Raw genomic sequence first — 25,023 nt, 5'->3', positions numbered from 1 at the left:
CAGTGTTGGACACCTAAAAGATGCTTTCTTTTGTATTCCTGTGGATAAGGAAAACCAGACCGTCTTTGCCTTTGAGTGGAAAAATCCAACTATAGGGTGAAAGAAGCAACTATGTTGGACTGTTCTTCCCCAAGGATTCAAGAATAGCCCCACCTTGTTTGGTAACATACTGGCTAAAGAGCTAGAACAATAGCAAAGTGATAATGATGCATCATGACTGTTTGATCACTATTGAACAGGTGTATTCTACTAGACATGGTCTGCAGGATGAACCCTTGCCTAATGCGGAGTTGGAGCTATTTACTAATAGGACCAGTTTTGTATTGAAAGGAAGGCTAAAAGCTAGATATGCTGTGGTAACATCTACTCAAATTTTAGAAGCTAAATCTCTGTCTAGTAACACTTCTGCCCAAAAGCAAGAATTGGTAGCATTAACACAAGCCTTGGAACTTGGCCAAGGAAAAAGAGTCAATATATATACTGATTCTAAGTATGCTTTTGGACTGGTGCATGCACGCGAAGCAATTTGGAAAGAAAGAGGACTTTCAACCTTGCAATGAACCCCAATTAAATATGGAGAAGAAATAATGAAACTTTTACAGGTAGTTCTTCAGCCGAACGAAGCTGTAATAATGCATTATAAAGCCCAACAAAGAAGGTACAGTGATATTATAAAGGGAAATCAAAAAACAGATCAAGTAGCAAAGGAAGCAGCTCTAAAAGAGCCAAAATTTGAAGAAGCTTTAATTCCAGCACCTCATTTAGAATACTGCCTCCACAGTATACTGAGAAAGAAGATCAATTGGCAGAACAATTAGATTGTTCTAAAAATGATTGGGGATGGCGGGTGACACCTTTAAAACAATTGCAATTTCTGAAAAGATGATGGAAATTCTACTTAAAAGATTGCATCAAGAAACATATTCAGGAGCAGGTGCGTTGGTATTGACCGCCAAAAGATATGTTATAGGATCAAAAATGCAAAATCTAGCAGATATCATAGTTAAAAGATGTACTATTTGTTGTGCTAATAAGCCAAAAATTACCAAGAAGTTTATAGAAGGAGTTATGAAACAAGGTACAACTCCTGGGGAATACTGGCAAATAGATTTTACAGAACTACCAAGGTGTAATTTATACAAATACTTATTGGTGATAGTAGATAGCTTTTCTGGTTGGCCAGAGGCCTTTCCATGTTGTACCAACAAGGCTAGAGAAGTAATTAAGGCCTTACTAAAAGAAATTAGCCCTAGGTTTGGTATTCCACAAGATATTTCTTCTGATAAAGGACCCCATTTTGTTGCAGAAATAGTACAAGGAGTTTCTAGATTTTTGGTTATTAAGTGGGATTTGCATACCCCTTGGAATCCACAGTCCAGTGGTAAAGTAATCTTGTAGAAATGTAAGAGAGACAATGGAGACAGGGTGGTTGAATAAAATCCTGCATGGATTTAGATTTGCCCTGACTGGATTGTTACAGAGTTTACTACAGAACCTAATCATTTTGAGTTTTGTTTGTATTTTGTTTGGATGTCTTAAGAGTATCATTGTAAGACAGGTATCTCAATTGTATGTATTAATGATAAGAGATAGAAAATGAGACTTGTAGAAGTATATTAAGACTTCACAGGTCTCAAAGGGGGGAAATTGTTATCAATGAATATAATCATGTAACATCTTAATAACACTACCATCAAACAGACTTTATTGCTGTAATAAACTATTTTGAAGGCTTTATTTATAGGATGTATCAATACACAATCCTAAGTGGTGTTGGGACCCATTAATAAAGGAAGACATACTATTTTGTGGAATTATATAATTCCAGAAAGTAGAGGTTAACTCTATGCACAAGAGCAGGCCCACTGAGGTCAACAGGATGACTATAAATTCATAAACTGCTCAGTTTAAAATTTTCAAGATATCTCTGTTTTCAGGCTGAAATCCATTAGAGGGCTTTTGAATTCCAGATTTAATCTATCATTCCAGATTTAATTTTTTAATTCAGCTCATGGAAGTTGCATCATCACATACTGTAATCTTTCATTATACTTAATGCAGTTGTATTGGAAGAAGACACTAAGGCTACAGAGGCACAAAAAATTGCAGCTGACCTAAGGGAATGAAAAGCTGCAACTATGACGCAGCCTCTTGAACTGATAAAATTGCTTAGGCTGCACATGTTATTCTGGTTCCAGAGTAAAATAACTGCATTTTGGGGCAGAGAAAGACATAACCACCTACCTATATGGGCTGTTACAAAGTCGTTATTTTCAGATTTCTGTCTTGTGCTTCCCTGTTTTGGAGCAATTGCATTTGTACAGGTATGCTCTAAAAAAAAAAAAATATGCCAGAAAAGAGGCAACAGAGAGTTCCTTTTCTATCTAAACATGACGGACACTGTGACCCAATTATGTATTTAAATTTATCTTGGCTGAGGAGTCATGTTGCCACACCAAATATGAAAGTATTGTTTACAAATAAGAACAAACCTAAGAAGGCTGTTACGTTATCTGTGCTCTTTGCAGTGTTTACCTCCAGGACAAAGTTGGCATGTGTATTATAACCAAGAAGCTCTGCTACTTTTGCCCTTATTGGAAGCAATTGCTGAAGAATTTTTGTGTTCTCCTAAAAAAGAAAGGAGGCAAATTTGTAAAGTGAAACCAGAAAACGCATGTTATCAAAACAATTACCTGAATAGTATCTGTAATCATAAGAAATAACAAACACTTTAAGATATAAATGTAGAGTAAGGTAAGTTTAGCTAGATTCTTACAATTTTTTTTGTCACAGTATTTGATTGCCACTAGCTAGTTTTCTAGTCAGTCATTACTCTCCCTATTATCTTTTTTTATTAATCAAAATATGTATCATTTCCTTTTAGGATAATAACAAAACTTTGATGGTTGCAAAGAGTTTATTTCCTTTATCAATTATTTAAATGTGAAAGATAACAGGGAAATGGCTGACAGAAGGCTTAATTGCTTGTTAGTGGTGAAGGCAGACTGCAAAGCTATTGTGCCAACATTCAAAGCTTGTTTGCAAATTTGCCTCTTTTGCCACTGACAAAAGCAGTCAGAGAAAAAGATCTGAAACACAAAAACCCCAGGCCCTGACCTAAATGCGGTGGAGGATACTTGAGAAGCTGAAAATGTAACTGTGTTAACCTCCTGTCCTGGAAAAGTGTGATTTCTCAGGGAAAAACGTTTTTTTTTTCAAGCACTAGGTTTGAAGATTGTCCCACAGTTTTAACAGCAAATCCCTTTAAGTGTGCTGGCTTGCAGAGTTTTCAGTTCTTGGTGCCCTTTTATTCTATCTTGTACTCTTCACATTTCCTAGCACTTCAAGTACAAAAGCTCAACTCTGCCATTGTTCTCTAATGAATGGTTGGTACAATTGCCTGAATGACACTTCTTCTATCCTTTCCGTACTTTTTCATTATTTTAGACCTATCTAGGTGCCTGGTCTCATCAGTATCAAACAAATTATTTGTGAAATTATTTCTTCTTTTTATAATGCATGTTTCTGGCTATTTTTCAGAAAATTAAATGAATCTTTTATAAAAATCAGTTTTTTTCTCAAAATCTAATTGAAATTCTTATCAATATGCAATGTGTTAATTTCACATTTAATCACATGTATTTCATAATGAAAATGTGTGCTTAAATAACCCTTCTTATTCTGAAGAATCCCAAAGTACTACAGAAGCTACAGTCAGAAATCCTTCTCTGGGAGGAAAGTGCCAGTAAGCAACTGCAGAACACTGTAGGGAAATTTGGCAAAAGATCAAAATCCTATTTCTATTTACAGCACCACTGAAACTTTAAGATATGTACACACACAGAGGCATATCATCAACTTCTAGGGTCTTTAGACATCAGAATAAACTGGAGCAAGGAACAGTTAAAGATCACACTGATAAGTTTTGGTTTCATAGTACTAGACAATATATAGAACTCAAATCTAACATTTGAATATGTAGCTCCATTTTTCAACTCTGTCATTACCCTGTAGAACAGTCAATATACGACATACCTCTTTGCACCTTGAGTTAAAGGCAGATTCCATTTTTCTCCTGGTTTCCGAAATGCAGCACTTCTTCATGACAGGAAAATAGTGGGGATACTTTAAAGTAATTTTATATTTGTTTTCCTCAGTCTTCTCTAAATTCTTAATAAAGTCATCAGGAAGACCTTCTACAGAACACAATTTAATAAACAATGTTTACCAGAATTACCTACTCCCCTCTCTTTTTGTGAGATTGTTGCATTTGTTCTGCAGCAATCTAATTTGACATCAGAAATCTCCATGGAAATATAATCAATCCCTCTTTTTACAACTATTTACTAAAACTTTTTCAAATCACAACCAAGCAAAATAATAAAAAAAATATATGTAAGGCTACCAGATAAAAACAGAATATGACATAAAAAAATAAAATCACTGGTTTTATTAAAGCACATTTTATGCCATACCCTTCAGATAATGAATCCCAAAATTCTGTTACATAAAATCTCTAGATCAGTTTAAATGATTGAAGTAGCTAAAATATATTGCCAGACAGAAAAGCTTTTCCAATAATTGCAATGAATATAATACACAGGAGATTGCCTGATGGTGGAGAACTCAGAAAAGAAGCAGAGAAGAGTAAAGTTAAAAAAAAAAAAAAAAAGGGTAGGACAGATATGCGAACTTGATGCATGGCAAACACTTCAGGAAGCACAAATCTATGAAGAAATCAAACACCTGCAAAGGGTAATTCTAAACTGACCTTGGTAAAGGATTAAAAAGGAAACAGAAAAGATTGGAAAACAGAGTTTCACTTGATCTAACCATCATTCACTGGGCCAAAAATGATTACTCCAGTAAAACTGCCAGGTTGAAGAAATGGGAAGAGCAAGCATACTACTTACCAAGTTCTTCCTTAGAAAATAGAAGAAATGTGTTTTCCTCATTCAAGTTTTTGTTAAAGTCTATACACAGCTCACTCAATTTTTTCTTCATTGTCTTTATTTCCTGTATCGGGCATAAACTGAACTTAGTGGAAAAACAAAAATCAAACTTGCATTTACTATCCTCCACATGAATAGTATTTTACTTTTTCCAGCTAGGCTCTCTACTAGCCAACAATGATTACCAGCACTGAGCAAGTAACACACTGCAGGTAGTGTCATACGTCATTCTCCCTCAGCCTCCCTTTTATCTTTCTTTTGGTCCTGAGCAATATTGTTGCCAACGAACCCTGGGTCCCGGCTATCGCTCTGACAACTTTTCAAATGTGTTCTCAACTCAGAGGGGATTGAACACATAAACACATTCTCTGAACAGCATTATGTGCTACGTTCAATTATTTTCTTCTATTTGAAAATCTTAAATTACAATTTTAAGGGTAAAAATATCCACTAAAATCAATAAGAATCAAGGGAGTAAAAATGCATGCAACCTATTGAAAAACACTCCTTTAGAGTTATATAAGCATGACAAAAAGAAGAGAATACTCACACAAGACAGGACCATTCCAAAACCTTTTTTATAATCCTGATATTCATCCACCTGAAACATTTTCTTATATATCTGATAGCATGTCTCTACCCCTTGCTATCAAGTTCACATAAACACAGTAGTTACCAGTAGAAGAATACACACCAAATACAAAACTTGGCAGAGACTATGATTAGAAAAGTGTTTACTTAAATGTAATTCAACTATTGTTTCCTTATAAAGTATTTCAAAACTCCTTTAGAGGCATCAGTTGCCCTTGAGCAACGCAAATAAACAGGAAACTGTTCCCACTAACTGAAGATGTTGATGAAGAATGATTTTTTCTACAAAGGGTGAAGTGTATTCAAGAGTCATAAATCGAGATTATTATACAACATCACTCAGAATTTAAAGATAATTATGTCAGCATCTGAGATGCTGACAATTTTACTTCATGATTTTCAGAAGTGACAAGTGCTTTTATATGCTTGGGTAAATCCTCTCTAAATGGAGCCAACATTCTCAGCGTGGCTTGTGCTCCCTTTAAGCTACCTCAATTGTTTTTTAGTCAAAATGCTAAAATCCTGGACACATTTTACAACATTGGTTAATAACTGAAATTAAAATAGCTGTGTCTTTGTAACAGTTATACAAAATTCTGAAGCTTGGACTCACAAGTAACGTTTTTGAGAGGTCTCTTGGCTAGGAATCTATCCAATTTAGGCATTCTCTGTAATCAGAATACATAACAAAAGTCTTCCAGATAGGCTGCTTCTAGTCTGGAAGTCTAAGAGATGTGATGCATGCCACCTCTAGCCATTGAGTACTGTGGGTGTCTAACGGATTAACTTAAAACCCTTAAGGTGACTGAAGTTTAAAGGATGGATCTGGAACTAAGAACACTTAAGATTAGAGCAGTAATCAAGCAGGCCCAAAAGCTTGAAGTTCAAATATATGCTTGGTACAGCTATACAACCATAATTTCATCCCTTGGACAGTTTGTCACCTTTGCTTTATAAACTAATAGTCCATATTTACATTCTGCACTTCTTTAGGAAGATGGAGTCCGTTTCTTTTTCCCACTTGAACTGATTTCTCCAGATATCTCTTTGTTTCAGGCTTTACATTTTCAAGATCGCAGGTTTGCTGAAATGACAGTACAGAATAACTGAATTTACAACATGGTGTAAGAAACATACCAAGCATTAAGAGGGTCTGAACAGAGTTGTTCTAAAGAACACCACCATAGTAAAAAAGGAACATCCCAGATTTTAGTGTGTAGGACTTGCCAAAAACAGTTACCTTATACAACAGTATTCTTATATTGATGTAGCATGGTTTTAAAATAATTTTCTTTTACCAAGTATCCCAGCACATTTACATGCTGTCATAATGGCAAGCCCTTTTAGTTACAGTACAGCACACTCAAACTTTTCCTGTAGAGATAGCTTTCTTACACATACTTGAAGTAAATCAGTGCTATAAGGTAACACTGTACCTTAAAACTTAGAAGGATTAAAAAACCCCAAAAGATTAGATGTGTCACTGAAGGTTATCAGATGGCATAAAATTTGAACACATACATCTTCTCTTTCATAAGAAATCAATCAGTGACAACAAATAAAATGGTATTTCTATGTCTGGTTATGCCATTACGAAGATTCTTGAATGGTCGTTTCCTAAAGCAATCAACATTAAGAGACAAGATACTGGTTGTAACAGACCATGTATCAGCCCTGTGAGGGTCTTCCTTCAAATGACTTCAGCATAACTGCTTAATTCAGAAACTTGCCATTTTGTTCCAAATTGAAAATAATGCTGTACACATTCTAATTTTTTTCCCCTCATCTAAAAGTGAACATTTAAAGAAAAAATATTAACTTACAGTCCTTCTTAAAAATGAATAATCTTTTTAATTTCACCTTTAAATATGAAGCTGTTGGAATTAGCTCTGACTTGTCTTAACAACTCTCTCATCAGCTTACCTACATACAATTAATTCTTGACTAGCACCTCTGAAAAGTAAGGAGGTTGAAACATGCAAATTCTATGAAAGAGTTACACAACTGTGTACAGCTGTCAACTAATGACCTGCCAGTGCAAATTACCTCTCTTTCTTAAACAGAAAAAATAAGAGACAGGAACCTAGTCATATTCCAAGAGAAAATAAGAAAGAATAAAAGCTCTGAAATAGATATTTTCCCAACTGTCACTTAAAAATAATCCACACAACAACACATAAACAATGTCTACTCCCACCAGTGCCCCGCAAATAGGATTACAAAAAAAAAAAAGTATCAGTGGAAATTGTTTTTTAGAACCATGAAAGAACTTCGAATGGTTTAGCTTTGTTTTCAGTCTGCAAAGAGTCACAAGTCCCAGTAGCATTGTGCTACAGCAGGACTGCTAAGCACTAGTACAACTGTGCCTAAAACTTTTGTGCATATACCAATAGTCTATACACAAGAATTTCAAGGTCCAGTGAAAAAAAATGACAACAATCACTTCACTTTCTGATAAGCTAACTTTTCTAAAGCAATAGGCACATTTAACTTAGTTTCTGATACTAATACTTCCCATGAACGAGGAATGTTTTTTCTTTTTAATTTTATCTGTTTACAGGTAATTTTTAAAAGAATCCATAGACTCATGAGAGGATGATCTAACTACTATAGGTCACCACACAGCTAAAGTCAATGGTGACTTAGCCATGTGATTGCACGGTGTACCCTTCAGCATGGCTACAATTCTTTTGCAGCACTCGCCCATCTTTTTTTTTTTTTTTTTTTTTCTTTTGGTTTGGTTTTAAATAAAAGGATGTAAAAAGTGGAAATCTCTTTTGAGGAAGAAAGTGAGTGAAGAAAATCATGCCCTCTGTCCTCTCCAAGTCAAACCTCACATCTCCATTCTCATTTGTGATAACTGCATAAGGCAAGCCACACAGAATATTTCCCAACACAAAGATAAAAGAATGCTATTACCCTACTCCCTACAACACTCAGGCTTCCTGCTCTCCTTCTGGCAAAGAATACTCCCTTTATGCTACCAAGCACTGCTTGGAGCATATTTATGCTAGGAGCATCAATGCTGTGATATTGAGTACAAAAATATTTGTAACTATCAGAATTTTCACATATTGTTTTTCCACAGGACAACACACGATACCAGGGTTCTTTCTTGTGACCTAAGGCTAGTGTGATAGAAAAAACAGGACTGCAAAATGGTAGAGGTGAAAAATGCAGATACAGTCACTACATTAACATTTATATTGTGCTAACTGTGCTGCAAGGCTCAAAAACAGAATGGCTGAGAAAAAAATTTGAGTACTCTAAACTCTGTAAAAAGACACTGGTTTTATTACAGTCACAGTTAAGGACAGAGGATTGTGAAAAGTGTCACTGACTTATTCAGGTATTGTGTGGGATCTCCCAGCCCCTCCATTGGGCACATGGAACTGTCATCTCCTGGGCCCAAACCTAGCAAAGACTTTAGGCAGAAGGGAATTCACAAACACTAATTTTAAGCCCTTAAATGCAATGAATATTAGCTCCTTCTAAAGCTAAGAAAGAGAAGGATTCTTTTAGGAAAAAGGAGGAAAAAACTAAGTTAGTATTCTTCATCTTTCTCTTGATGACTACACATCTCTCCATACACTTCAAAAGAAATCAATGTTAAATAGCTTCTAGTCTTAATATTAGCCTTTGTAAAGTTTATCTGCATCACAGACATGCTTAAGATAAGGGTGACACACATTCAAAAAGACCTGTCAGATCTTTAAGGATAAGCAAGCATATAAACCCTCATAGGTGCAGGAACCAAGGGTGTTCTGTGGTCATCTCTGAATTTCAGTCTGGTCAGGATGGTCTATGTCATCCTGTGTTTCTTTGATGAACAATTTCTGCAACAGAAGTGCTAATTTCGAATATACTACACACATGAAATTTTGGAACTTTCCAAAAGTTTTAGGATGGTCATGGTTGATGATTTTATATACCATTTTGTACTTGTCTTGGACAACCATGCTACCTTATTCTACGAAGAAATCTTCAGGCAGAGTAAGAAACAAAACCTACTTAGAATATCATGAACAAAAACTGCAGCAGCTATTTACATCAGGCTGAGTTTCCTGAGGGCATGTGGGTGGAGAAGGTTGGCAACATTCTTAAGCATGCCTCTGCTAGCCAACATGTGCAGATGTTAGGAGTAATAAAATTTAAAATTATAGTTTCACTACCAAATTCACCTTTATTCCAAGTTTCAGACCCCAAAATAAAAGTTTTCTAAAGAATAAGATCTGGAGCATATTGAACAACATAAATTTATGCAGGAATTTTTTCCCCTAATGTGTGGAGAAAAGAAAGAGACTAGGTTATTTTCAGGTTTTGTTTTTTGTTGTTTTTTTTTTTAAATTAAATATAAAACCCTCACACATCTTCCACTACCAACAGGTCTTAAATAAAACAGAAATTAGAAAGAATACTAAACAGTTGTTAACTTAGAAAAGTGTAGTCCTTGTTAAAGGGAGCAAAAACATTCAGGATGTCACTGAGATCAAGCAGATTTAATCATCTTTTAGTGGACTGACTGTATTATAAATAACATGGGAGTGTGACAGCCCTCATTCTCCTCACCACATTTTAATCTGGCCTCTGTGCTGGATCATGAAACTGAATTCATATACCTGAACTATTACATCCTCAGTGAAGCCATGAAAAACCTGATTTAATCAAAATGTTTTGCTGGCTCATTTAAACCGATAAAATTATTTCAGCAAAACATTTCTGGTTTTGGAAGTCTTTTTTTTTTATGGGCTCCTGGAACCTGACTTTTCACCTAAGAGTTTCTAACAGGAGAAGGCGTTAGAAATTTAGCAAAAATTAACAAGAAGTTTGTGATTTGGAAATAGCAAGAGCTGATCAGTCTGGCACTATTGGCAATTTCACATCTGTTCTACAGGAAAAACTGCTACTACTTTCATAGTTATTACGAAGTTGATACATGCTCAGAGGTTGCATCTCTGGAAAACTAATACTAAAACATGCTTGCATGCTGAGTTAAGCCAAGAAAAATCTCTGAAAAAAATTAAATGGGAGATTTAAGCAACTATTGTAACTGTTATGAAGCCAAGTATTGCTGCAAAGGAAAATGAAGTAGGAAAGCACCAAATGAAAAAGATGTTAAAAAAAAAAAAAAGATTCTAAGAAAGTAATACTAGGGAGTAACAGCAATCAGTTTTCACTAGCTACTATCAGAAATTCCTGTAAATTAAAAACAGATCAATACACAGATATGGCAGATTAGTCCTAAAGGTATCCATGTTTACTGTACTGGAGAATCGGGAAAATCACAGCAAATAATAAATAAATATCAACCTTTTTAATTATTAGCAACAGAGCAGGGAAAAAAAAATCAACATAAGGCACGGGGGGAGAGGGAGAAATCAACATAAGGCACTATCTGCCAACACACAACAGAAGGTCCTCAAAATGGGGCTATTAAATACCTCCACAAACACAGAAACACCACCACCCAGCTAGAGAAGAACACTTGAAAATATGCCTAGAAAACACAGCAATAGAAGACAATGGTATTGAAGGCATTTTAATAAGGTCCTGCAAATATTATTCTGGTTCCCAGCCAATGCTGCAAAAAGCATAGACAACAACTCCAAGAAATAGGGCTCCAATATATTATCAGCATCACAAGAAGGTTAAAAATCGATGGGGTTGAAAGAGAAGATTCACATCCAAAGCACAGCAGATAGCTTCCTTGCATTATCTTTAAATTACACTTTTGGAAATTTATTACTAAATGTCACTAGATGCATGTGAACGAAAACAAATGTTCTTCCTGTTGGAGCTACAAAAGAAACTGTCTGAATGAAGAATACAAGATACTTGTAGGTGCTCAGTTAGAAGGGAAGCTAAACAGAAACACAAAAGGGATAGAAGCTAGTTTAACATATCTTTTGACTTAGTTTTATTTTGAGGCTTATGCAACATGAGGTGTATACAACGTAGCTGTCTATAATTAGCAGATCAAAAGAGGTAATTTTGGGGGTCACTCCCAGTTATATGTTCTCATTAACTTTCATAACTTAAAACTCAACTTTAAAATTTCAACTTCTCCACTACTTCAATAAAGCACAACTTTGGACACCAATTCAAAAGCAGTAAGCCAACCTAAATACATTGCTATATTGCCTCTTTTCTTCCTCACACATTGGTGATGCTCTGGGTAAACCAGTTCAGGGAGCTCAGCCAGTAGAAACAATATGTTTTATTTTTCCTGATGGGTTTACTTCTGCTAGCTTAGCTTCCTTGTACCAGCTCATTGGAAGATTAGACAAAAGCCAAAGCTATTGCAATGGAGAGAGAGGATATACACACCTAGACATGAGACACAAAGAGTGGGAGCACCAAGTTACACTGGCTTAAGTTTTTGTGGAACCACAGCCTTTTTGTATAGCCGTGTCCCACTGGAAAGTTTTGACTGGTATAGACACAGGGGAAACACACACAGTGATGGGGATCTTGAAAAGTGCTGTGGTTACTAACTTCTTTAGAGAAACGTTTTCACTGCTGGAACTTTATCTACATTTCCACAAGTTATGCAGAATCATTGTGATTTACCTGCAAATAAACAATCTTCTGAAACACATCTTCTCGCATGCTCATCTCCACATCAAAATTAGAAAGCTTTTTGTCAGCTTCTGTACTTGCTAAGCGTACCTCTTTGTCAGGTGAGACATGCTGGGGAAAATCCAACATGCTTCTTTCCACTGTTTAAATAAAAGGCAATGAACACTTATACAAAAGGCTAGAAATGCTTTAAGGATAAGGAACTTCCCCCCCTTCTGATATTTATAGAAGACATAAGAAACAAGTACCCAAAGCAACCTGACACTTCAGATCAGGCTTGAAGCAAATAAAGTGATTACAGATAATTTAAAAATGAATAGGTGAAAGGACAAAACCGCACACCATTATAACAAATAATCATTTTACAGACACTATCTATTACTCAAGCCTAATTATCTCATCTTCTTAATTCTACAAAATCAACTGAAAGGTGTATAAATATAATACATAATTTTTGAAAGATGAACCATTAGTAATTGAAGACTGACATTGTTTCATGGCTGGCACAGATGCTTCCATGTTAGCATTTAAAGTGAAAAGCTCTGAATCTTTCAAACAGGCCCATGTGTCCTGAAGTTATCTTTACATTGTTATGAGAATGGTGTCAAATCCCCATCTTCTCTTCTGTGTTTAAGGAGAACCAATAAAGCAAAGATAGAAGATGCTGTCTATGTATTCTGAACTTCTAGAGATCAGAAGCTGAGTAATACTACTTTTTTAGAATACACTTCTGTGATTAAGTAAATCCTTGCTTATTAAAGGAATATTGCATCTTATAATGACATTGAATAGAAATGCTAAAATAGAAATGAATCGTCATGACTTAGTTGAATTAACTTAATTCAAAACCAATTATAATTTCATTCCCCTCCACCTTCCCAAAAGCACATTTTAGAGAAACAACATTTCTAGGATGATTTAGAGCTTTGTAATTTCATGCAATCTGAAGTTGGTTTATCAAACCCTGAGATACTCTCAGCCCTTCAGATACCTTTGGAAGGCAAACATGGGCATATGTTTCTTCTTAAAGTCCATAGGAAACTGCTCCCCAAACGCACCACTCCTGTCCTCATGCCAAGATGTTTCAAAATGATGAAGTGGGTTTTGGCAGCTTCCAAGTGAAATGTAAGGCCTGTGTCTTTTCAGATAATACGTTTCACTTACTGGGAGAGGTGTGTCATGTACATGTGAAAAGGACACACAGGCCTTAAAGATCCAAGGTTCTAATGGAAGTCTTGCTGTGGTAATACATCCTTATCATATGCCATGGGCTGTTTCACAGGTAAGTCATGCTAATTTCACATACAGCTTTGAAGATTAGCATTAAAAGCTTACATATGACCCACTACTGCAATAACACATAAAGAAAAAAGTACATCTTGGTAGATGCAAGTCTTGGTGGCTATGCTGAGAGGCCGATGGCCGCTATTTGCTGAATCAAACATAGATTTTCCTTCTCATTTAATTTAAACCAGAGTTTTATACCTTGGTGAAAAGGCTTACAATAATTACACCAAATACATTGGTATAATTAAAACTGAATCTGACAGGAAGCTGTTTGAGTGAAGATTACTCAGTCTTTCTGCCAGTATCAATTCCAGTCAATTCACTGGATGTGCCTAAACTGTAATTCTAAGTATGTGAAAGCCAGACTAATATTACAGTACAATCACTTGAGCTGCAGGCTGCTCTTTATTGCTAGGCAAAGACTTTGTTCCAAGCCACGCTGGCTGTTTTCAGCACTTCTATTGCTACTGCAGATTTTTTTAGAGGATTTAGGAGAACTTGACATTTTATTACACTGACTACTTTTTGAGGGTCATGCAGTCACCATCTGACAGGTTTTCCAAAACAAAGCTACCCAAAACACACTTTTATTTTTCTTATCTCCTCTGACTGACAATTATTAACAAATTAACTGAATGACCTGTGTTTGACCATTAAACTCCAGCCATGTATCGGTAGGTCTTGATAATTCATCCAGAACAATCTAGATATGACTGCATGACCAACACCTCTCCCTGGATTCTTCAAGGCCTTGAAGGCCATAATATAAAAGTGAGCAAGTAAAGCAGTCTTCCCCCATTCTCAACCCTCACATTTTCTCCAGTAGGAGCTTATCAACCTTTCCATTGTTCCATTTGACTTGCTTGTCTCAGATTCTGCAGCGTCTGAAAAAACCACTGCGTATCAGGTTTGTACACATGACAGATTCTGTAGTCTACACTGTTGCACACTGTGCCCTAGGGGTTGTACACACCTGGAAAAGAAAAATGTAACTGTGTGTGGAGCTTCACATGCAAAAAGAAATAGGTGACCAATGCAGTTCTCTGGATGCGTCAAAGCAATCAACAGCACAGTTTTGCTAATCCTTGTTTTTGTCTCTAGAATAAAGCAGCAGGACTTTGTAGCTGATCATGTTACATATTGCTGAGAGGTCCTGAAAGGTTATTATGACCAGAGGACCCTTGAGAGGTCCCTACACATTCTACATGAGAACTGCATGGATCAGAACTGTAAGCAAAAACTATCTTTGCTCAATGTTTCTTTAAGTGCAGATGAAATGCCCTATAGAAAGAATCACAGAAAGCGTACACTAACCTGCATATTCCACCTCTATATCTGCCAAGGCCTGTACAGTATTTTCATGTGTTACTTCTCCAATATCAAGCATCCCGACACTGTCATATACATGCTTTGTCTTCCTGATTAGTTCTTCTGTTCTTGTTCTAATTTGCTCTGGTGACAGGTCCCATCTCAAAAGGTTTCGGCCTGCTGCTATGTATGAAGAAGCCTTGAGCTGGCTAGTAATTTCTGCTCCTAATGTCATTGTCAACACAAGCCGTGGCCCAACGGACCTGAAAGTATAAAAATGATCTTTGCATAGCAATTTTCTAGTTCAAGAGGTAGTTTACAGTAAACATTAAAAAAAGGGTGAGAGACCTTTAATTACAGAATATTTTTAGAAGCAAGAACAAAGTCCTTTCTAGAGTCATAACTTGTTCAGCAGGACCATACACAGCCGTTACCCTTAACAATTAAGTCTATTCAAATAAATCAGATGCCTGTCTTGTACCTTTTCTATCTAGAGCATGATTAAGCGTGGACAGGGATAAAAACTTTGGTATTGACAAAACCAGACAGTAAGACTCAATCTTCTAAGAAAAACAGAATTACAGTTACTGAAACTCTACAGAAACAGACAGTATTTGCATTTTTGAAATAAGGAATAAAACCGACATAGTGATTTCTAGATTATTAAGAACAAGAACTGCAAAGATGCACAAAACAAGACACACAAAAAAGTTATGTTCATTGTAACAAATAGTTTTATATTTATACAGGATGTCTACCACACAATCAGCCCTGGGAGGAAAACTTCTAACTGTTACTTACCTGAAAATGTATTCCTTTAATTGTTGTGGATTTTAAACAGACAGTTTCACACTATTGCCAGAAGAGGTACATAATTTTACTGTAATTTATGTACTATTAATCCTGATTATATAAATCAACTATATTTCAGCTTTAGCTAGCAGAAGAGTTTACATATGTAACTGATCTTACCCGATCAACGGCTGCCTTTTCACTAATCTTTTTGACATTATTAAAAAAAAAAAAAAGAGAGAGACTTGGAGCCATGAGGGCTTCAGAAATACAGGCTTCTACCCTCCCACCCCAACAAATGAGCACTCAACTCAGTTGTATAAATGAGAAGGATACAGACTCAGGTAACTGACTGAAGTGGGGCTAATAGAAACCCAGACAGTCAACAAGATGTCCACCTGGTCACTACATTAATAGCTCAGTTATATATGAAGTAGTTGCTGAGGAAGATAATTTGATAGTAATTAAAAGACAGCTGGCATTCAAGCAGTAAAGCTTGCTGCAATGTTTAGTATCATAGGAAGATCATATGAGCATCATAGGAGGATCTCTGGTTGGCAGAGACTTACTATCTGCCTCCCTAGTTCAGTCACATAATCTAAAAAATAAAATAAAAAAAAATAAATCACATGTTGTTATGGTAATAATGACAAAATTTTCAACCATAACTGAAGAGATACAAGAACACACACAGAGCTTGCCACTAAAAGGGATGTTTACTTCACACTATTGTATACCAAATACCTTTTTCTCTAACGCTAGCCACTGTACTTGTACTAATTTTATTGCAAAACCAGTCTGGTATGTGCTTAAGTGCTCAGATAGGTTTTGGCATACAATGCAGGGAGCACGCACAAAAGGATAGGCAATTTTAGCCTGAAGGAAGAACAAAGCAGAAGAGTGAAATGCCAACAATCCAAAGAGAGCTGCACACAGGACTTCTGTTTGAAGGTAAGACTTTTTATTAAAAGGCTCACTCATCTATAGGAGGAATTCTCTAGAAATAACCTAGCCAAAACTATTTTTATGCAAGACAAAAATGAAAGACAACATTTCAGAGAATCATAGAATGGTTTGGGTTGGAAGGGACCTTAAAGATCATCAAGTTCCAACCCCCCTGCCATGGGCAGGGACACCTTCCACTAGACCAGGTTGCTCAAAGCCCCATCCAACCTGGCCTTGAACACTTCCAGGGATGGGGCATCCACAGCCTCTCTTGGCAACCTGTTCCAGTGCCTCACCACCCTCACAGTGAAGAACTTCTTCCTTACATCTAATCTAAATCTACGCTCTTCCAGTTTGAAGCCATTACCCCTTGTCCTATCAGCACATGCCCTTGTAAAAAGTCCCTGTCCAGCTTTCTTGTAGGCCCCCTTTAGGTACTGGAAGGCCGCTATAAGGTGTCCCTGGAGCCTTCTCTTCTCCAGGCTGAACAACCCCAACTCTCTCAGCCTGTCTTCACAGAAGAGGTGCTCCAGCCCTCTGATCATCTTCACGGCCCTCATCTGGACTCACTTGAACAGGTCCTGTCCTTCCTGTACTGAGGACTTAAGCTGGACGCAGTGCTCCAGGTGGAGTCTCATGAGAGCTGGGTTGAGGGGCAGAATCACCTCCCTCGACCTGCTGGTCGTGCTTCTTTTGATGCAGCCCAGTATACAGGTGGCATTTCCATCTACACTTTACGTTGAGAATTTTTTTTTCCTTGTTACCACAGTTTCTTCAAATCCTCCCAAACCAGTGTGGGAGAGAGGTTTACTTTTCCTTTCTACTGGCTTATAGAAACATCAGTGTCCAGCAAATTGATGTTTTAACTCAAAATGAATCCTGAATAAAGAATATTCCTTCCACCTCTGTTCTGCCTCTCTGATACCAACTCAGTTCTGACATTAATGCCTTAGTAGCTTCTCCATTGGACTACTGAAACTTTGAATCTCAATTAGAAGTTTATGATAAATGAAGCTGCTTTCATGAAACAAAATGTTAAGTATTAGCATTCTGAGGATGCATGTTTCCCACCTCCCAAAACCACTGAATCCTACCCTGAATCTACAAATCCTTTAAATAACAGTACTTCATTAAGTCACAAACAGCTTCCCACTGGACTGCCCTATGTCTAGTTTTTCCACACATTGCTAGCACAGCTCTTGTACAACCTCATGGGAGCTGAAGGGGAACCTCCTCAAAAAGAGGTTCAAGGCTCTGAACTCTACACCCTGCCCCTCCCCAAGAACATAAAAAAGAATATGAAATGTGCCAAATTAAGGTACAAATAAAAGTAAAATAGAATCAAAGGAAAAAAACCAGCCTGAACAACATAAAAGCTGACAACTATGCTAAAGTGCAGGATATGAAGCAGATACCTCTTTTTTAAAGGGAACCTACAGCTTTCTGTCATTCATTACCTTGACCTAGACATGCAGAAGACACAGCCCTGTCACTGACCAACTACATATTGTCAGAAACAAACACTAAAACACTCAAAGCACCAACAGATTATATTAATTTCAGCCTGTCCAACAAGTTTAAGCACTAATTAAAGTTGGACTGATTTCATGAACTTGAATGTAGGCTCCCCGATTACCGCAGAGCGCTACTTTTAAATACCACAAAAAGATGCCACCTGATTTTCTTAGTATGTTGGCTAGTTGCATTGAGGAATACACACACAAATTTGACAGCTGCATAAATGATTGCCATAAATGCCAGCAAGTTGTTGTCTATCTGTTAGAGACAGGAAAACACAGAACTGTCTGGTTTTGAAATGCTGATACTTGTATCCTCCTGCTGATACAAGGAAGCAGTCATTTATGTAGATTAACAAAGGCACTACAAACTCAGAAAGACCTGCAAGTCTTTCTAATTGCCCAAACAAAGGTGGGCCTTCAAAACCCATAATGTAACATTTCACATAAAACCAATCACTACATGCAATTCTTCAATTAACCATTTACTGATATGTGTTGTTACCTTGCTACCAATCAGATTGTACTTAGGGCCTATGTAACTAACATCAGATTAATACAAGACAACGTACAAGCACAAGTGAAATCTTGGCAATTTATTTCATGGCTTAGTATTTCATACTGTTTCTCTACATAAAACTTTAAATAAATAAATTCCCCAAACTCCATGTATCATACTGCAATAAAATTGGTAATTTACTAACTACTAACAATGCCAAAATTAAAGATTAAATAGACTATAAAGAAACAAGAAGGAACAGTATAGCTAAGATAGTATGACTGTTTAAAAAATGCCCTGCAACTACTCTTTACATGTTATTAGAGGGAAAATATTAAAGTAAATTGTATCACTGTGGGAAACTTCAACTTCCCAGATATAAACTGGAAAAGAAGGCCAACTGGCCTCTGTTGGCAACTTGCACTCACCTTTTTCTTGGGTGAGTCCTATGGCATCTAATAATGTCAGTGGAATGACATATGGGGCAGACTGAAATATATTATGCATTTGTGCACTGCTTCATCCATCTAGAAGTTCAGTAGGAAAGGCACACAAGGTTTGGTTTGGACTTTCAGCTACAACAGAGTATTACAGAAGCAGCTGTTCTTACAAATTATGGTATTAATCTGCCAATCCCAAAAGCAGTAAGAATGATAATTTCTACCAAAAGCAGTGTAAGTTTAGTAACAACTTAAAGCTTAGTAGCTACTTCTAAAAGAGCATTTTTAAGAAAAAAACAAAGCTTCCAAGTTACAGACTACAATTGTTGTTATTTTAGCTAGAATGCCAGGTAATTCATTTTACCAACAAATCTGCAATTTGATTACTTGCTGCTTCTGGAAAATATAAATTTGATTTGATTTTAGAAAGGAGAAGGACCTTTACAATACTCTGTTACAGCAATAGAGTGGCCAATATAACTGCTGCAAAGACAAAGAAAGCAATTGAATTTACAGACTGATTTTTAACTTGTGCAGTATTCTAAACGTATTAAACATTTATGTAAGTCTGGTTTTGTTTAGAAACATTTTCCGTGACTGGTACACACCAAGCAACCCTTTGTTGGCGTGTTCCATTGATGGAACTAAAAAAAAATAAGAAACCCATAATCTATGAAGCAGAAGCAGCAAAGGGTAATAGCAGCTTTAGAAAATACAAACACAAAAACCTGCAAGCTTGTCCACAATCTGGTCCTACTACTGGTAATCACTTTATAATACAGTCAAGATTTAAGCCTGCTGTCTCATTTAACTCTGATTACATATTGATAGCTATGACTCAATCCAAGACTCTTTAATGGTACTTCCAGTTTGCAAATTAATCTTCACCTAAACAGTATTAGTTACAATGACAAGTATAATTTTACAGAATAAAGTGTAGTAACAAGTGTATTTCTGGAAAATATATATACAGACCAGCTTACTATACTTGCTAATAGATCTGACAGTTCCATGTAGCCACACAAAAATTGGAGTATATCAGCTTCATGTAGGATGGAAAACTATATTCGCTGCTGACAAAAGAACAGGGATAACAGCTTCAGGGGTAAAGTGGGAGCCAAGATTTTAAAAAAGAATATAGAGAGAAAGACAGAGAGGGGCAGCATCTCAAATTCAGGTAACTTAGTCACCTCCTAGTTTTTTAATACTCTAAGGGCAAATAAATACAATCTTTTCTTGCTGCACCTTACGTATACTTCAGGGGACATTCCTATGGATATAAGCAAGAGCAGATTTGCAAATCATGACGAACACAATGAACAACTTTTTCAATCAGTAATTTACTGTATAAATCTTTGTAAAAGCTGCCAATTTAAAATTAATAACAACAGTAAGACCATTTTGGTCTTTCTATTTTTTGAAACAGCAGATCTGAGTTAAACAACACTTCCTAGTCTTACAGGCTGCAGGAGAAGCAGGGCTGCCTGCTGGAAGCCAGCAAGACCATATTCATCAGGTAGCCGTAATCAACGCTCACAGCGTCCCAGTGTTTTGACTCCACCTAGTGGTCTTGTTAAAAAAAACCCAAACAACAACAACAAAACCCCCAAAACTAGACATGTCCCATTAAGGCAATATAAAAACTGGCAGTTTGCCTCTGGACAATTATTTAGTACTTGAATAATATGCCATATGTTGGCATTTCTCTGAAAGTAAGACTCAAGTGCTAACAAACATATATAAATGATAGCAGACAAGCACGGTTTAAGCAAAGCTTTAAAACAGTAAAGCCTCATATGGAATGGATTACTTTTTTTTTTCTTTATATGAAGAAGTTAAAAGGCATTTCAGAAACAAACCACAATGAGTATTCAGCAGCATCTAACAATGTAAGATACACTGCAGTCAGTCTGTGTTCTCAGGATGGACTTTAAGACAGAAATTTAATAGGCTAAAGTCTTTGTGCTACTTAGAGATCCTTAATTCGTGCTTGAGTTTTAAATATATCTCCATATTGTTTCACTTTTGACTCACAGTTTCAGACAAGAAGTAATTGTATATTTTATAGTAAAGCAAGGACAAAATCAAGCAAAGTAAGCGGAGGACTGAGTAATCCAAGGCAAAAACACGAATGGGAGGAAAAAAAAAATCCAAGACAAAACAAGCAAAGTACAGTTAAACAGCTCAAAGCTAATCACAGGGCAGCATTACTCTGACTGAGCCAAAGGAATGAGACTATAGCCCCACAATATAAGTTAACACTTTTTCCTGCTGGACAAACACATCTGAAGTCTTCGTTACACTTCGCTTCTCAGTCCTTTCATCTGTTTGGCTCTTGACAGCGTATGGACCAGTGAATACATGCCTTGAATTCCTTGGCCATTTTCCTTAGAAAAGTGTTTGGCACAGACAGCTCTCACTATAGCAAGATGATAGCATGTTTAGTACTTCCTAATTTAAAGCTCCATAACTGCCATTAGAAACTGTTTTTTTTCTCAAGATGCATTTGAAGGAATAGCAGAAAATCTAGTGCCTTTTAACACTAAACCATTAATTTTGTCACTACACCTTTCAGAAAAAAAGGATTCTCTGCAACTTAGATACTTAGATACTCTTTTAGCTCTTCAGATCAATGTGAGCAAGTAAAAAAAGCTACAAGTTATACAAACATTTTAAAATCTTTATTGATACATACATTACCCTCAGTGCTTCTTTTATGACCTTACTGTCTGGCAACCAATGTTTACTGGTTTCTCTGATAGAATTAACATCAACAGCAAAGTAATTGAAAAAGGCACTCTGTGGCAACTAACACAAAATCCAGACCTTAAATAGGAACTCATACATGTGCATAACATGTTACAATTTACTTACATCCTCTCCCCTTTCCCCCAGGCCCTTCCAACTTTAAACAAAAGGAATTTGGAAAGTGGTCTGATTGACATTCATAAGAGGAGGTTATTTCCTCCACACAGTAATCTGGAGTAGAACACATTGAAGGGTCAGGGTACTGTTTCTGCAGAGTGTCTGATCTCTAAAATTATGGTATCCATGGTTCTAGGAAAAAAACCCACCCAAACAACCAAGCAAACCCAAACCAAACCCCAAAATTACTAGGGCTGCTAAACTAGGCTTCAAACCCATTCTGTGAACTGAATCCATTCTGTGACACAGAAAACCTCCATCACAGCACAACTTGCTTGGAGGATCTTAGGAAGAAGTTGAGAGATTTTTCAACATTTGCACACAGACTGTAAGTGTACTACACTGAACTTATTGCAGGAGGTGCTCATTAAGGTTATCTTGCTGTTTGGTTCTACCATCAGGTGAACCATGGAAACACAGTGGAAAAAATACTGCTTTTAAGGCCCTACAGCGCTCTCAGGTGCTGCTGCATAAGCATCTGTCATATGTCTATCATGCCAGCAATATAAACAGCAGGTAAAGTGCAAACACCCCACACTATGACTGCCAGGATAGTTCAGTACTTGAAAGCAGTAAGCTAATGCATGAAAAACAGCTTGTTGACTCCAACTAAAAAAGAAGGGGTGCTGCAGGACAGAGAAAACTATTGAGGAGGGCCTGTAAACACAAAAGGTTTCTTTGATATACACCCACAGTTAATCAGTTCAGCTTGCATCATTGAAATACTCTTTGATTCCCTACTGAATCTTAAGTCTCATACAGACAAAGTGATGAGAAATGTTCTTTGCCATCACTAGTTAGTTAGTTGGAAAACTATGCTTTCGTGGCAGATGATGACCTAATCTCACTTACTTGCACCATTTTAAGTCACTGTTCTTCTTGGGAAAAGTGCATTATAGCATGCTGTGATTGTTTCACTGCTTGTAAAATCCCAAACAGCACTCTGTGCTACAGTGTGCCTGCTCAACACCACAAAATAGGCAAGCAAATGAAGCCTGCTTTCTGCTTTGGCTTTTGAGTGAATAGTGACTTAACAACACTTGAGTCCTTCCCAGGCTGGTTCCAGTCTACATGAAAGATTGTTCCAGCATGATGAGTATGGCCAAGAACTTCACTCATTTAACACTCTACAGCAGAAATAAAGTGTCTCTGTTAAAGACAGAACTCTTAGAGAAGGTATGATGAACACACACACAGACAATCGTATTTTGGTCAGAGACAAGTGTAATTCCACCCATCCTCACCTCGCCTCCCTAATCTAATTACATATAACATGTACTGGAAAAGACTCTCCTCTACAGATGGAAATATAGACTCACAAATCTATTGGAATTTTTTGAAGAAGTCACAATAGACGGAGATCAGTTAATATAATCTCTTTGATTTCCAAAGACTGCTGACCAAAAGGTCCTAAAAAAACCATGCTGCTGTATGATGAGAAGGGAGATTCTATTACAGATAAATGGTTAAAAGGTAGGAAATAAACAGAAATGGCTGCTCACTTCTCTGAATGCAACTAGGTGACCACTGGAGCCCTGCAGGCTTCCATGCTGTGTTCTGTATTCTTTCATATATTTATACCTAATCTACAAGAAGGTGGTATTAATGAAGTGACAAAATTTACTGATGATAATGTAGTGTACTAAAGGCAGCCACAAAGAGATGTGAAAGAATGTCACAACACTGAGTAAAGTTTAAAGCCACTAACAAGGTGAATTTCAGTCTTAATAAATGTGAAGTGACACACACTTCTGACTTTTTATACACAGTGATGAGCTGTGAGCTGATCTAATAATTCCGGAGACATAACAGTTTAACAAAAACATCAGCCAAAAAGCAGCTGAAAAGAAGGAAACGATAGGATTTAGTAAAGGTGGAGCAGAGAACAAGACACAAAGATCCATTATACCACTCTGTAATGAAGGACACACATACTATGTGCAGGTCTGATCTTCCCAACGCTTATAAACTCTCTCATCTTCTGTTTTCCCAGCTGCCAAAACCTCCTCCTGTTCCACCAAGTCATCATGAGTTAGTAACAATCAGCTGCAGTGAGCAATGGACTCCATTCGAAGAACAACTAACTAGACCGGATTCTTCATACTGGACACCCCCTGCCAAAAAAGCGGGGGGGGGCGGGGGGGGGGGGCGGGAAGGCAGAACAGAAGAAGTGCTCCAGAGATTTAGGCAATCACGAAGAGGATGGACAGAATGAACAGGGATCATTTTTTCCCCTGTCGCCTCCAACATAACTCAGGAGGAGATCAAACACAGTTTTAGGAGGCAGTTTCAATATAAAAAAGGTACTACTGGACAAATTTTTGTACAAGATCCTGGGACAACTGTTTTTTGTGTTGGGAAGTCCTCAATTCCTAGACTGTTCTGAAAATATAGTACTGAACGTTCATCCTATCTTACATGCTTTCTGAGGTACCTGACCCTGGCTCCTGTAAAAGAAATGACAGGCTTTTGAACTAAACCAAACCATTTAAAAGAATTTTTTTCCAAGCAAGGCATTTTTTTCCTTTATAGAGAGAATGATAGAACAGGTATGTCCTCAAAAGACATTAATTGTACTGCTTAGTGTGGTCCAGCTGGTATTCCATGGGTCAAATTCAGTCCACAAAATGCTTCTGAGCCCGACATCTTTGTCTCAGCCAGTCCGGGCAACAATTCTCTTCTGCAAACTGCAATAGACAAATTGTTCTTCTGGAGCCTGCTGTCGTTAGATAGGTGGCAGCTGTTGCTTTTGACCACAGGAAATAATTGCTGCTGCAGTACACAGAGGAGGTTGTGCAGTCCACAGAGCACAGGGAAAGGGAAAAATGTTCCAAGTGTACTGTCTGGCCCTTGCCATTGGTGAGATGTTGGACCTGATAGTCTAATGAAAGCATATGCACACACTATGGTGATAAGCACAAAATAAGAAAATGACTATAAAAGTTCTTCCTGTTTCTTTGCCTCCCAATGTCATTCTTCCTCCTGCCTCTTTCCCCTAGCTGCAGTTCCTTGCTAGTTCACCTCCTCATCAAGAGAAAAGCCAGTGTTCAGAGTTTCTTTCCAGTGATGGCAATCTAAAATTAGATCTTAAATACAAATTCTAGTTTTTCCAGAGTCCATGTACATATATTTTCCTATGAAAAACCTGATTTTGAAGATTTTCAGAGAAAGACTCCAGAATTCAAGAA

At 37.0% G+C, this 25,023-nt stretch overlaps 1 protein-coding gene across 5 annotated transcripts in view; it reads right to left on the bottom strand.

Moving 5' to 3' along the window:
- Positions 1–25,023, bottom strand: part of NLN (neurolysin) — a 47,719-nt gene that overhangs the window by 20,549 nt on the left and 2,147 nt on the right. For 3 of the 5 annotated variants that reach the window (XM_075021608.1, XM_075021610.1, XM_075021611.1), the window contains exons 2-8: positions 14,724–14,980; positions 12,114–12,262; positions 6,520–6,627; positions 4,914–5,016; positions 4,036–4,196; positions 2,493–2,628; positions 2,245–2,331 (exon numbers count right to left, since the gene is read on the bottom strand). In XM_075021608.1, the coding sequence (XP_074877709.1) occupies positions 2,245–2,331; positions 2,493–2,628; positions 4,036–4,196; positions 4,914–5,016; positions 6,520–6,627; positions 12,114–12,262; positions 14,724–14,980 (1,001 nt within the window). Of the gene's footprint in view, positions 1–2,244; positions 2,332–2,492; positions 2,629–4,035; positions 4,197–4,913; positions 5,017–6,519; positions 6,628–12,113; positions 12,263–14,723; positions 14,981–15,518; positions 16,677–25,023 lie in introns of those variants that run through there. The other 2 variants (XM_075021609.1, XM_075021612.1) reach the window with 2 other exon arrangements.

The sequence above is a fragment of the Buteo buteo genome, chromosome Z (genome assembly GCF_964188355.1).
Source record: "Buteo buteo chromosome Z, bButBut1.hap1.1, whole genome shotgun sequence".
Taxonomy (NCBI): domain Eukaryota; kingdom Metazoa; phylum Chordata; class Aves; order Accipitriformes; family Accipitridae; genus Buteo; species Buteo buteo.
The sequence above is the reverse complement of the archived record's forward strand: the minus strand, read 5'-3'. Positions and strand labels throughout refer to the sequence as shown.